Here is a 14,532-nt window from a genome sequence, read left to right as displayed (position 1 = left end):
AAGATATATATGGTAAATATACATAGATAGAGAGTATAATTAGAGAGTGTAATTAATCTCAGTTGCATGTGGGACGGCTTTAAAAACTGTGAACACCATGCAACTGATTTCTTTGGCATTGTTTACAAAAAGTTTGCAACAGATAGAGGTTGATATATTTCTGACACAGTGTTCAAAAGTAGATGGATACTGTTGCTGGAATGTTTCTCTGCTAAAGTTCTTTATAGTGCATGCACAGTCTCGTTAAAAGAGGAGAGGGGAGAGCTGTCTCTCCGTTCCTAGGATTGCTGTAATACCGTTCCTGTCTCATACAAAGAATGATTCCTTTTTGGTGTTTGTATTTAGCTGATGCCGAGAAACTCACATATCTTCGTCCCCTACGGGACTGGTGGGCTCAGTTCCGAGCGGTGGCGGGTCGTGTGTGTCTCTATTCTCCGGAGCCGCGATGTTGCTGCAGGCGCCTGCAGTGCTGATCTTTGTGGAGCTTGAGCGGCCGGTGTCTCCCACGGGGGTCAGGATCTCCGGATCTTAGGCGGGTGTCAAGGGGGCCTTAGATCCGGAGATCCTGACCCCCGTGGGAGACACCGGCCGCTCAAGCTCCACAAAGATCAGCACTGCAGGCGCCTGCAGCAACATCGCGGCTCCGGAGAATAGAGACACACACGACCCGCCACCGCTCGGAACTGAGCCCACCAGTCCCGTAGGGGACGAAGATATGTGAGTTTCTCGGCATCAGCTAAATACAAACACCAAAAAGGAATCATTCTTTGTATGAGACAGGAACGGTATTACAGCAATCCTAGGAACGGAGAGACAGCTCTCCCCTCTCCTCTTTTAACGAGACTGTGCATGCACTATAAAGAACTTTAGCAGAGAAACATTCCAGCAACAGTATCCATCTACTTTTGAACACTGTGTCAGAAATATATCAACCTCTATCTGTTGCAAACTTTTTGTAAACAATGCCAAAGAAATCAGTTGCATGGTGTTCACAGTTTTTAAAGCCGTCCCACATGCAACTGAGATTAATTACACTCTCTAATTATACTCTCTATCTATGTATATTTACCATATATATCTTCAATAAGCAGTTTTAAATAGCATCAGATCTAAACAACCATTTTCGATAATACGGATTATATTAATGTCTTTTTAATATTGTCAATATTGTTTTTCTAATACTGCTGTTTTGCACACTCATTTTTATAATTTTTTATATATTTTCTCAAAAAATAAAAACATTCTTTTTTATACATAAAAACACCACTGGAGTTTTTCACTATCTAAAACCTATCCAGTAGCGCCAGAGGTTCCCTTTTCCTTTTTTCTCTTAGGTTGGAAGAGGTTCCGACCTATTCATTACGGCCCCATTTATTGTGACAAGTCGGGAAAGCCGACTTGTCGGATTGCACGCTGATCGGCGGCTTCAGCCGCCGATCAGCGTGCATTGTTGGAAGCGGGGCCAAACCAGACAGGTTTTAGCCCCGTTTCCGACAATCTCAATCCGACTTTAAAAAAAGGGAGCTGAGAGCAGGAGATGGGGGAGCAGCGGGGAGAGCAGGAACCCAGCGGCAGCGTCCACCCGGCTCCAGCAAGCGACGTCCCGCTTGCTGGAGCCGCATGGACGCCGCCGTGAGCCTCCGCTGCTGCAGCCGCTGCTCCCCCGTCTCCTCCGCTGCTTTCCTTCCTCCTCAGGGAAGCCATGTTTGGGGAAACAAATGTGATGTACAAAATTTGTGAAGAATAAAGAAGCCTCCTGATAAAGCAACCAGAGTGAAGAGTTGTTCTTTGTAAAGCAAACTTTAACAAAGTGGAGTCAGACCTCTTTACTATATATAATATATATCTATTCGTAGTGGTTCAGTACACCTATTACGGTCTGTTAGTAGTCCTTTTCTATATTCAGTCCAGTTTATCTACACTTCACTTGGTAGGGGTGGCTGCCCATCTGCTACAAAATGTTACTCAATCAGTTATAAAAGTGGTTTCCAAACATTCTTAAAACAGGGCACCCTTGTGTATTAGCATGTTTTCATGGCTCCCATAGGCCAAACGTTTCTTAAGACATTCAGAAACAAAATTATGAAATTAAGTTGATTGTGCTTTCCGGTCATCCTTAGGCTCAGTCATGTGATGTTGGGGGCTACGTTTCGGTATGTCCACATATTTTATGACTGGCAGGCACCAGTACCGATTTTGCTTATCACATGACCATAAATAATTTGATTTGGTACTGGAACACCAAACCAAGGCACCGCGGCACCCAGTTTGGGAAACACTGAGTTATACATAGATCTGAACATCCACCACCAAGGAACCTCTCCAATTGGAGGTGTAGCGGAATTATGAGGTTTGTCGCTGCCACCTCCACGCTCCTAAACTGGTACTGATAACTTCTGAGTGTGCTTGCTCATTTTGCTGCCGGCGATCTCCCAACTGGCCGGTTACTACAAACCAGTCCGCTATGGTACTGGGCAGAGGGCACAGCTGGGAGACACTGGGAAAGACAGCCAGACAATGGATAAGTGACACTTATCTGGTAGTCACAAGATACAGGCTGATGCAGATGTTTATTAGCTCCAATATTATGCCCTTAGAAGGGGGTGTGATTTTCCCCTGGTATCCCCCTGCACACTAAATGGTACTTGCAACAACAATTGAAAGCTTTATGGTAATAGAAATTCAGAGATATTTGTTGTATATATTTGCAAATACATGGTTAGCTGCCGAACCCCTACACGGCTTCTCTGATTATCGGCAGTCCCTACACTGCATGATAACAGGGCCCACTTAGGATCATGTAATTGTCTATTTTAAGGCTTCATGATAAAGGTCCATACAGAAATACATCCAAATTGACGGCTAGCTTACCTAGGAGCCACCCCTGAAATCTCTAAGCAGCACTACAGGAACCAGCATGACTTTCAAATGCTGATCCCATACAATGCCTTCTCTAAACTGCAAACACAGTGATAGCTGCTCAATCAGTCTGTCAAAACTTATCAGGTGGCATGAAAGGGAGAGCTCATAGCAAACAAAAAACAGAAGGAGAAGGGGGGGCTTTATCCCACCTGGTATTTGAAAACTGTATGGTAACTGAAATACAAAGATATTTGTTGCATATATTTGCAAATATATGGTAAGCTGCCGAGCCCCTTAATGGCTTCTCTAACGAACATTTGAGATACACCAGAGAGTGTGAGGAGGAGACTGGTCAGATCTCTGGGCTGGTAACACACAGTGACATGATGTGAGGGGGAGAGCAGGAGTATAATAGGTGCTGATGGCTCCTGATGTATGAGATACACCAGAGAGTGTGGGGAGGAGACTGGTCAGATCTCTGGGCTGGTAACACACAGTGACATGATGTGAGGGGAGAGCAGGAGTATAATAGGGGCTGATGAGTCCTGATGTATGAGATACACCAGAGAGTGGGGGGAGGAGACTGGTCAGATCTCTGGGCTGGTAACACACAGTGACATGATGTGAGGGGAGAGCAGGAGTATAATAGGGGCTGATGGCTCCTGATGTATGAGATACACCAGAGAGTGTGGGGAGGAGACTGGTCAGATCTCTGGGCTGGTAACACACAGTGACATGATGTGAGGGGGAGAGCAGGAGTATAATAGGGTCTGATGGCACCTGATGTATGAGATACACCAGAGAGTGTGGGGAGGAGACTGGTCAGATCTCTGGGCTGGTAACACACAGTGACATGATGTGAGGGGGAGAGCAGGAGTATAATAGGGGCTGATGGCACCTGATGTATGAGATACACCAGAGAGTGTGGGGAGGAGACTGGTCAGATCTCTGGGCTGGTAACACACAGTGACATGATGTGAGGGGGAGAGCAGGAGTATAATAGGGGCTGATGGCTCCTGATGTATGAGATACACCAGAGAGTGTGGGGAGGAGACTGGTCAGATCTCCGGGATGGTAACGCACAGTTACATGATGTGAGGGGGGAGAGCAGGAGTATAATAGGGGCTGATGGCTCCTGATGTATGAGATACACCAGAGAGTGTGGGGAGGAGACTGGTCAGATCTCCGGGATGGTAACACACAGTTACATGATGTCAGGTGGAGAACAGGAGTATAATAGGGGCCGATGGCTCCTGATGTATGAGATACACCAGAGAGTGTGGGGAGGAGACTGGTCAGATCTCTGGGCTGGTAACACAGTGACATGATGTGAGCGGGAGAGCAGGAGTATAATAGGGGCTGATGGCACCTGATGTATGAGATACACCAGAGAGTGTGGGGAGGAGACTGGTCAGATCTCTGGGCTGGTAACACACAGTGACATGATGTGAGGGGAAGAGCAGGTGTATAATAGGGGCTGATAGCTGCTGATGTATGAGATACACTCCATTCAAGTTTATCCTCTCCTCCTACAGTTCTGCTCTTTCTCTCGCCAAGCAATCCTTTTTCCAAGTACTCATCTCTTTGCAGTCCTCCAATCCACACAGTCTCTTTGAAACTTTCAACACTCTCCTTCGCTCCCTCCTCCTCCCCTCCCATCCTCCCTCACTGCCACTGACTTTGCCTCCTTCTTCATCTCCAAAATTGAGGAAATCTGACACAATATATCATCATGTCACTCCTCTGCTGCCCCCATCATCCTTCCCCTCCATCTATACCACCCTGTCCTCCTTCCATCCCACTACAGACAAGGAGGTCCACTGCCTCATCTTATCCTCCCCCTCCTCAACCTGCCCCCGCTCCCGTCTTCTCCGCTCCCTCTCCCCCACTGCTTGCTCCCACCTTGCTCACCTCTTCAACCTATCACTCTCTATCGGCATCTTTCCCTCACCATTCAAACATGCTCTGGTCTCACCTATTCTCAAAAAAACCAACCTCGATCCTTCATCACCCACTAGCTACCGCCCCATATCTCTTCTCTCATTCGCCTCCACACTACTTGAACGACTGGTCTACAGCCGTCTCACAAGTTACCTCTCTGACAACTCCATCCTTGATCAACTACAATCTGGCTTTCACCCACTCCACTGAGACTGCCCTGGTGAAAGTCACCAATGACCTGCTTTCGGCCAAATCCAGGGGCCACTTCTCTCTGCTTATCCTTCTGGACAGCTCTGCTGCCTTTGACACCGTGGATCATCCTCTCCTCCTCCGCACACTCCAAAACATTGGCCTCTCTAGCACTGTCCTTGACTGGTTTACCTATTACCTCACTAACCACTCCTTCTCTGTGTCTGCCTCCGGAACCACCTCACACCCTTCCATCCTTCCTGTTGGTGTCCCTCAGGGTTCTGTCCTCACCCCCCTCCTGTTCTCCCTGTACACCTCTTCCCTGGGTGCTCTCATTAACTCCTTTGGCCTTCAATACCACCTCTATGCTGATGACACACAAATCTACATCTCCTCTCTTGATCTGTCCCCCTCCGTCCTCTCTCGGGTTTCCAGCTGCCTCTCCGCCCATCTCCTCCTGGATGTCTGAGCATTCTCTGAAGCTCAACATGGACAAAACTGAACTCATCATCTTCCCCCCATCCAGAGCAACACCCCCTACCAATATCTCTATCACTGTTGACAACACCATCACCTCCCCCATTCCCCAACTCCGCTGCCTGGGCGTCACTCTTGACTCCTACCTCTCCTTTGCACCCCACATCCAAGCTCTGGCGCAATCCTGTCGGTTCCAGCTACGCAACATTGCTCGCAGCAGGCAATTTCTCTCCCAGAGTGCAACTAAGCTTATCATCCACTCACTGGTCATCTCACGGCTCGACTACTGCAACGTTCTCACTGGCCTCACTTACTCCCATCTTGCTCCCCTCCAATCTGTCCTCAACTCCGCAGCTAGGCTTATCTTCCTCTCCCGCCACTCCTCTTCGACAAAATCTGCATTGGCTCCCATTCCCCTACAGAATCCTCTTCAAACTCCTCACCCTCACATACAAGGCCATCTCTAATTCCACTGCTCCCTGCATCTCCAACCTCCTCTCCATTCATACTCCCTCCCGCCCCCTACGGTCGGCACCTCTCCTCTACCCTGGCAACTGTTTCCCATGTTCGAGTTCAAGATTTTGCCCGTGCTAAACCCCTTTAGTGGAACGCGCTCCCCTGTTCCATTAGACTCTCCCAGACCTTGCAAAGCTTCAAACGGGCACTGAAAACCCACTTATTTATCAAAGTGTACCTTTCCGATGCATAACCAAGTCCTGAGGCGGCTCATGCCTTGACCATCTCTGCTTTGCTTACATCCTGCCATCAGGCTACCTACCGCTTACTTGCATCTCATGTCATCTGTCTGTCGCCCCTTCCTACTAGATTGCATGCTCCTCAGAGCAGGGCCCTCTTTCCTCTTGTTGTCAAAACCTTCTTCTCGACACATTTCACGCACAGCCCTCTCCTACTCAGCGTTCTCTCCTGCTGGTAAAGGCTCATCTCTATCTATGGCCACTAGCCCCAAGTAGTACGCTGATCACTCACTCGCTACTTACATCTTTAGCTGTATTATGTCTTGAGAATTGTGGTGCTCTTTATTACCTGTACTCTATTTATGTTATTTATTTCCTGTAATGTTGAGTTTTGTCTCCCTGTACTGTCCTTTGGTGCTGCGAAACACTTGTGGTGCCTTATAAATAAAATGTAATAATAATACACCAGAGAGTGTGGGGAGGAGACTGGTCAGATCTCTGGGCTGGTAACACACAGTGACATGATGTGAGGGGAGAGCAGGAGTATAATAGGGGCTGATGGCACCTGATGTACGAGATACACCAGAGAGTGTGGATAGGAGACTGGTCAGATGTCTGGGCTGGTAACACACAGTGACATGATGTGAGGGGGAGAGCAGGAGTGTAATAGGGGCTGATGGCTCCTGATGTATGAGATATACCAGAGAGTGTGGGGAGGAGACTGGTCAGATCTATGGGCTCTTTACACAGTGACATGATGTGAGGGGGAGAGCAGGAGTATAATAGTGGCTGATGGCTCCTGATGTATGAGATACACCAGAGAGTGTGGGGAGGAGACTGGTCAGATCTCTGGGCTGGTAACACAGTGACATGATGTGAGGGGGAGAGCAGGAGTATAATAGGGGCTGATGGCTCCTGATGTATGAGATACACCAGAGAGTGTGAGGAGGAGACTGGTCAGATGTCTGGGCTGGTAACACACAGTGACATGATGTGAGGGGGAGAGCAGGAGTATAATAGGGGCTGATGGCTCCTGATGTATGAGATCCACCAGAGAGTGTGGGGAGGAGACTGGTCAGATCTCTGGGCTGGTAACACACAGTGACATGATGTGAGGAGAGGGAGCAGGAGTCTAGTAGGGGCCGATGGATCCCACATTAGTTTGAACTGACAAAGGAGGATGTAGGATAAGACAATGTTGCAGTAACTGAACAAGGAAAATACATGACTGTAATAAGTGCTTATTACTCACCTGTGCTGATACCTGTAGGGATGTCTTCCTCCTTACACTGCTGATCACCCCTCACATATGTCTCATCTTCTCCCTCTATATCTTCTGCCTTCATATCAGTCACATACGTCTCTTCTCCCTCTGTATCTTCTGCCTTCTTATCAGTCACACACGTCTCTTCTTCTCCCTCTATATCTTCTGCCCTCATATCAGTCACATACGTCTCTTCTTCTCCCTCTATATCTTCTGCCCTCATATCAGTCACATACGTCTCTTCTCCCTCTGTATCTTCTGCCTTCTTATCAGTCACATACGTCTCTTCTTCTCCCTCTATATCTTCTGCCCTCATATCAGTCACATACGTCTCTTCTTCTCCCTCTATATCTTTTGCCTTCATATCAGTCACATACGTCTCTTCTTCTCCCTCTATATCTTCTGCCCTCATATCAGTCACATACGTCTCTTCTCCCTCTGTATCTTCTGCCTTCTTATCAGTCACATACGTCTCTTCTTCTCCCTCTATATCTTCTGCCCTCATATCAGTCACATACGTCTCTTCTTCTCCCTCTATATCTTTTGCCCTCATATCAGTCACATACGTCTCTTCTTCTCCCTCTATATCTTTTGCCTTCATATCAGTCACATACGTCTCTTCTTCTCCCTCTATATCTTCTGCCTTCATATCAGTCACATACGTCTCTTCTTCTCCCTCTATATCTTCTGCCCTCATATCAGTCACATACGTCTCTTCTCCCTCTATATCTTCTGCCCTCATATCAGTCACATACGTCTCTTCTCCCTCTGTATCTTCTGCCTTCTTATCAGTCACATACGTCTCTTCTCCCTTTATATTTGTAAGATCTTCAACCTAAATCACCCATATAGAAATTAATGCATTATTAATGCCGGACATCATTACTCAGAGTAATCAGGAGATTATCAAAATATTAGACACACAGCTCTGTACAGACCATATAGTGTAATGGTTCTCAGTCATATCCCGCTGGGTTCCCCCTTCCAGTCCATTTGCCTTATTTGTTCCCCTGACATTTGCAAAAGCAATACATTTGTATTGAATATAAGTGCTAACAGATAAAATGTTTAGTTGTCATTCTATATAAAAGCAATAAACAACATTTAAGAAAAATAATAAGAATTTACTCACCGGTAATTCTATTTCTCGTAGTCCGTAGTGGATGCTGGGTACTCCGTAAGGACCATGGGGAATAGACGGGCTCCGCAGGAGACTGGGCACTCTTTAAAGAAAGATTAGGTACTATATCTGGTGTGCACTGGCTCCTCCCTCTATGCCCCTCCTCCAGACCTCAGTTAAGGAAACTGTGCCCGGAAGAGCTGACATTACTAGGAAAGGATTTGGAATCCAGGGTAAGACTCATACCAGCCACACCAATCACACCGTACAACTTGTGATAACTATACCCAGTTAACAGTATGAACAACAGCTGAGCCTCATTCAACAGATGGCTCAGAACAATAACCCTATAGTTAAGCAATAACTATATACAAGTATTGCAGAAATCCGCACTTGGGACCGGCTCCCAGCATCCACTACGGACTACTAGAAATAGAATTACTGGTGAGTAAATTCTTATTTTCTCTGACGTCCTAGTGGATGCTGGGTACTCCGTAAGGATCATGGGGATTATACCAAAGCTCCCAAACGGGCGGGAGAGTGCGGATGACTCTGCAGCACCGAATGAGCAAACTCAAGGTCCTCCTCAGCCAGGGTATCAAACTTGTAGAATTTTGCAAACGTGTTTGATCCCGACCAGGTAGCAGCTCGGCAAAGTTGTAAAGCCGAGACCCCTCGGGCAGCCGCCCAAGAAGAGCCCACCTTCCTCGTGGAATGGGCTTTTACTGATTTAGGATGCGGCAGTCCAGCCGCAGAATGTGCAAGTTGAATCGTGCTACAGATCCAGCGAGCAATAGTCTGCTTAGAAGCAGGAGCACCCAGCTTGTTGGGTGCATGCAGGATAAACAGCGAGTCAGTCTTTCTGACTCTAGCCGTCCTGGAAACATAGATTTTCAGGGCCCGGACTACGTCCAGCAACTTGGAGTCCTCCAAGTCCCGAGTAGCCGCAGGCACCACAATAGGTTGGTTCAAATGAAATGCTGATACCACCTTAGGGAGAAATTGGGGACGAGTCCTCAATTCTGCCCTGTCCATATGGAAGATCAGATAAGGGCTTTTACATGACAAAGCCGCCAATTCTGACACACGCCTAGCCGAAGCCAAGGCCAAAAGCATGACCACTTTCCACGTGAGATACTTCAACTCCACGGTCTGAAGTGGCTCAAACCAATGTGATTTTAGGAAATCCAACACTACGTTGAGATCCCAAGGTGCCATGAAAGAAAATAGACAGAGCCGAAATCTGGACTTTTATGGATCCCAGTTTTAGGCCCATAGTCACTCCTGACTGTAGGAAGTGCAGAAATCGACCCAGCTGAAATTCCTCTGTTGGGGCCTTCATAGCCTCACACCAAGCAACATATTTTCGCCATATGCGGTGATAATGTTTTGCTGTCACATCCTTCCTAGCTTTTATCAGCGTAGGAATGACTTCAACCGGAATGCCCTTTTCCATCAGGATCCGGCGTTCAACCGCCATGCCGTCAAACCCAGCCGCGGTAAGTCTTGGAACAGACAGGGCCCCTGCTGTAGCAGGTCCTGTCGGAGCGGCAGAGGCCAAGGGTCCTCTGAGATCATTTCTTGTAGTTCCGGGTACCAAGTTCTTCTTGGCCAATCCGGAATGATGAGTATAGTTCTTACTCCTCTCTTTCTTATTATCCTCAGTACCTTTGGTATGAGAGGAAGAGGAGGGAACACATAAACCGACTGGTACACCCACGGTGTCACTAGAGCGTCCACAGCTATCGCCTGAGGGTCCCTTGACCTGGCGCAATATCTTTTTAGCTTTTTGTTGAGGCGGGACGCCATCATGTCCACCTGTGGCCTTTCCCAACGATTTACAATCAGCTGGAAGACTTCTGGATGAAGTCCCCACTCTCCCGGGTGGAGGCCGTGCCTGCTGAGGAAATCTGCTTCCCAGCTGTCCACTCCCGGAATGAACACTGCTGACAGTGCTATCACGTGATTCTCCGCCCATCGGAGAATCCTTGTGGCTTCTGCCATTGCCATCCTGCTTCTTGTGCCGCCCTGTCGGTTTACTTGGGCGACCGCCGTGATGTTGTCTGACTGAATCAGCACCGGCTGGTTTTGAAGCAGGGGTTTTGCTTGACTTAGGGCATTGTAAATGGCCCTTAGTTCCAGAAAATTTATGTGTAGGGAAGTCTCCTGACTCGACCATTGTCCTTGGAAGTTTCTTCCCTGAGTGACTGCCCCCCAACCTCGGAGGCTTGCATCCGTGGTCACCAGGACCCAGTCCTGAATGCCGAATCTGCGGCCCTCGAGAAGATGAGCACTCTGCAGCCACCACAGCAGAGACACCCTGGCCCTCGGGACATGGTGATCAACCGATGCATCTGAAGATGCGATCCGGACCACTTGTCTAACAGATCCCACTGAAAGATCCTTGCATGGAACCTGCCGAAGGGAATTGCTTCGTAAGAAGCTACCATCTTTCCCAGGACTCGCGTGCAGTGATGCACCGACACCTGTTTTGGTTTCAGGAGGTCTCTGACCAGAGATGACAACTCCTTGGCCTTCTCCTCCGGGAGAAACACCTTCTTCTGTTCTGTGTCCAGAATCATACCCAAGAACAGCAGACGCGTCGTAGTAACCAGCTGCGACTTTGGGATATTCAGAATCCAGCCGTGCTGTTGTAGCACTTCCTGAGATAGTGCTACTGCGACCAACAACTGCTCTATGGACCTCACCTTTATAAGGAGATCGTCCAAGTACGGGATAATTATAACTCCCTTCTTTCGAAGGAGTATCATCATTTCGGCCATTACCTTGGTAAATACCCTCGGTGCCGTGGACAGACCAAACGGCAACGTCTGGAATTGGTAATGGCAGTCCTGTACCACAAATCGGAGGTACTCCTGGTGAGGTGGGTAAATGGGGACATGTAGGTAAGCATCCTTGATGTCCAGTGATACCATAAAATCCCCCTCTTCTAGGCTTGCAATAACCGCCCTGAGCGATTCCATTTTGAACTTGAACTTCCTTATATAAGTGTTCAAGGATTTCAAATTTAGAATGGGTCTCACCGAACCGTCTGGTTTCGGTACCACAAACATTGTGGAATAGTAACCCCGTCCCTGTTGAAGGAGGGGAACTTTGATTATCACCTGCTGGAGGTACAGCTTGTGAATTGCCGCCAGTACTACCTCCCTTTCCTTGGGAGTAGCTGGCAAGGCTGATTTGAGGTAACGGCGAGGGGGAGACGTCTCGAACTCCAGCTTGTATCCCCGAGATACCACTTGTTGAACCCAGAGATCCACCTGTGAGCGAACCCACTGGTCGCTGAAGTTCCGGAGACGGGCCCCCACCGCATCTGGCTCCACCTGTGGAGCCCCAGCGTCATGCGGTGGACTTAGTGGAAGCAGGGGAGGATTTTTGTTCCTGGGAACTGGCTGTCTGGTGCAGCTTTTTCCCTCTACCCCTGCCTCTGGGCAGAAAGGACGCGCCTCTGACCAGCTTGCCTTTCTGAGGCCGAAAGGACTGTACTTGATAATACGGTGCTTTCTTAGGCTGTGAGGGAACCTGAGGTAAAAAAGTCGACTTCTCAGCTGTTGCTGTGGATACGAGGTCCGAGAGACCATCCCCAAACAATTCCTCACCCTTATAAGGCAAAACCTCCATGTGCCTTTTAGAATCAGCATCACCTGTCCACTGCCGAGTCCATAATACTCTCCTGGCAGAAATGGACATTGCATTAATTCTAGATGCCAGCCGCCAAATGTCCCTCTGTGCATCCCTCATATATAAGACCACGTCTTTAATATGCTCTATGGTTAGCAAAATAGTATCCCTGTCAAGGGAATCAATGTTATCTGACAGGGAATCAGACCATGCTGCTGCAGCAGCACTACACATCCATGCTGAAGCAATAGCAGGTCTCAGTATAGTACCTGAGTGTGTATACACAGACATCAGGATAGCCTCCTGCTTTCTATCTGCAGGCTTCTTTAAGGCGGCCGTATCCCGAGACGGCAGTGCCACCTTTTTAGATAAGCGTGTGAGCGCCTTGTCCACCCTAGGGGATGTCTCCCAGCGTAACCTATCAGTTGGCGGGAAAGGGTACGCCATTAGTAACCGCTTAGAAATCACTAGTTTCTTATCTGGGGAACCCCACGCTTCTTCACACAATTCATTTAACTCATCAGATGGGGGAAAAGTCACTGGCTGCTTTTTCTCCCCAAACATAATACCCTTTTTTGTGGTAACCGGGTTAATGTCAGAAATGTGCAACACATTTTTCATTGCCGTAATCATGCATCGGATGGCCCTTGTGGATTGTACATTTGTTTCATCCTCGTCGACACTGGAGTCAGACTCCGTGTCGACATCTGTGTCTGCCATCTGAGGTAGCGGGCGTTTTTGAGCCCCTGATGGCCTCTGAGACGCTTGGGCAGGCGCGGGCTGAGATGCCGGCTGTCCCAAAGCTGTTACGTCATCGAACCTTTTATGCAAGGAGTTGACACTGTCGGTTAATACCTTCCACATATCCATCCACTCTGGTGTCGGCCCCGCAGGGGGCGACATCACACTTATCGGCACCTGCTCTGCCTCCACGTAAGCGTCCTTATCAAACATGTCGACACAGCCGTACCGACACACCGCACACACACGGGGAATGCTCTGACTGAGGACAGGACCCCACAAAGTCCTTTGGGGAGACAGAGAGAGAGTATGCCAGCACACACCAGAGCGCTATATAACAGAGGGATTTACACTAGTACAAAGTGAATTTCCCCCCAATAGCTGCTTATTATCACAATTGTGCCTAAATTTATGTGCCCTCCCTCTCTTTTTTACCCTTTCCGTAGTGTATACTGCAGGGGAGAGCCTGGGGAGCGTCCTTCCAGCGGAGCTGTGAAGAGAAAATGGCGCTGGCTGTGCTGAGGAAGATAGCCCCGCCTCTTCAGCGGCGGGCTTCTCCCGCTTTTTTAATAATATTTATGGCGGGGGATTAGGCACATATACAGTTTATGTGCATTTTGCCAAGTAAGGTATACAAATTGCAGCCCAGGCACATCACAGTAGGTACTCCTGGGGGATCAAGTACACAAGGTAGAGAACGACAGACACAGTGAAAAATCACATTCATATTTAGGAAGACCCTAGATCCCACCTACCTGATCCTCCTGTGGGATCCTGTGATTCTCCTCTGTACAATCCTGGGAATACAGAGGACGGGGACATCTCTCTGGGGTATCTCTGTTACTAGGTCCATCTGTAGGAGACACACAGTGTATATATGTGATTATCAGATGATGTGTGTATATAGGGGGCCCCCATACCTGCTCTCCCCTGTACAATACATGACAGTCTCCTCTTACCCAGTGATGTGAGGGGCCGATGATCCTCCATCATCACGTCCTTGTACAGACCCCTGTGTTCCTCTATATACTCCCCCTCCTGCATGGAGACATAGACAGTGACATCCTGACACCTTATAGGCACCTGAAACACACAATGATACAGTCATCACCCAGACACATCCCCTGGTGTTACTGTATAATGTCCCATTCCCAGCAGTCACCTCTCCAGTCATCACCCAGATACCTTCCCTGGTGTTACTGTATAATGCCCCATTCCAAGCAGTCACATCTGCAGTCATCACCCAGACACATCCCCTGGTGTTACTGTATAATGTCCCACTCCCAGCAGTCACCTCTCCAGTCATCACCCAGACACGTCCCCTGGTGTTACTGTACAATGCCCCATTCCCAGCAGTCATCTCTCCAGTCATCACCCAGACACATCCCTGGTATTACTGAATAATGTCCCATTCCCAGCAGTCACCTCTCCAGCCATCACCCAGACACATCCTCTGGTGTTACTGTATAATGTCCCATTCCCAGCAGTCACCTCTCCGGTCATCCCAGACACATCCCCTGGTGTTACTGTATAATGTCCCATTCCCAGCAGTCCCCTCTCCAGTCATCATCGAGACATGGCCCCCGGTGTTACTGTATAACATC

The 14,532-nt window shown here is 48.4% G+C and overlaps 1 protein-coding gene across 1 annotated transcript in view; it reads right to left on the bottom strand.

Annotated features, from left to right (window-relative positions):
* Window positions 1-14,532, bottom strand: part of LOC135054586 (zinc finger protein 551-like) — a 161,896-nt gene that overhangs the window by 18,393 nt on the left and 128,971 nt on the right. Inside the window, exons 6-7 of the mRNA XM_063957747.1 lie at window positions 13,684-13,781; window positions 7,417-8,263 (exon numbers count right to left, since the gene is read on the bottom strand). Coding sequence (XP_063813817.1) covers window positions 7,417-8,263; window positions 13,684-13,781 — 945 coding nt within the window. The remainder of the gene's footprint in view (window positions 1-7,416; window positions 8,264-13,683; window positions 13,782-14,532) is intronic.

This window comes from Pseudophryne corroboree, chromosome 3 (genome assembly GCF_028390025.1).
Source record: "Pseudophryne corroboree isolate aPseCor3 chromosome 3, aPseCor3.hap2, whole genome shotgun sequence".
Lineage (NCBI taxonomy): Eukaryota > Metazoa > Chordata > Amphibia > Anura > Myobatrachidae > Pseudophryne > Pseudophryne corroboree.
This window is presented reverse-complemented; position numbering and strand designations above follow the sequence as displayed.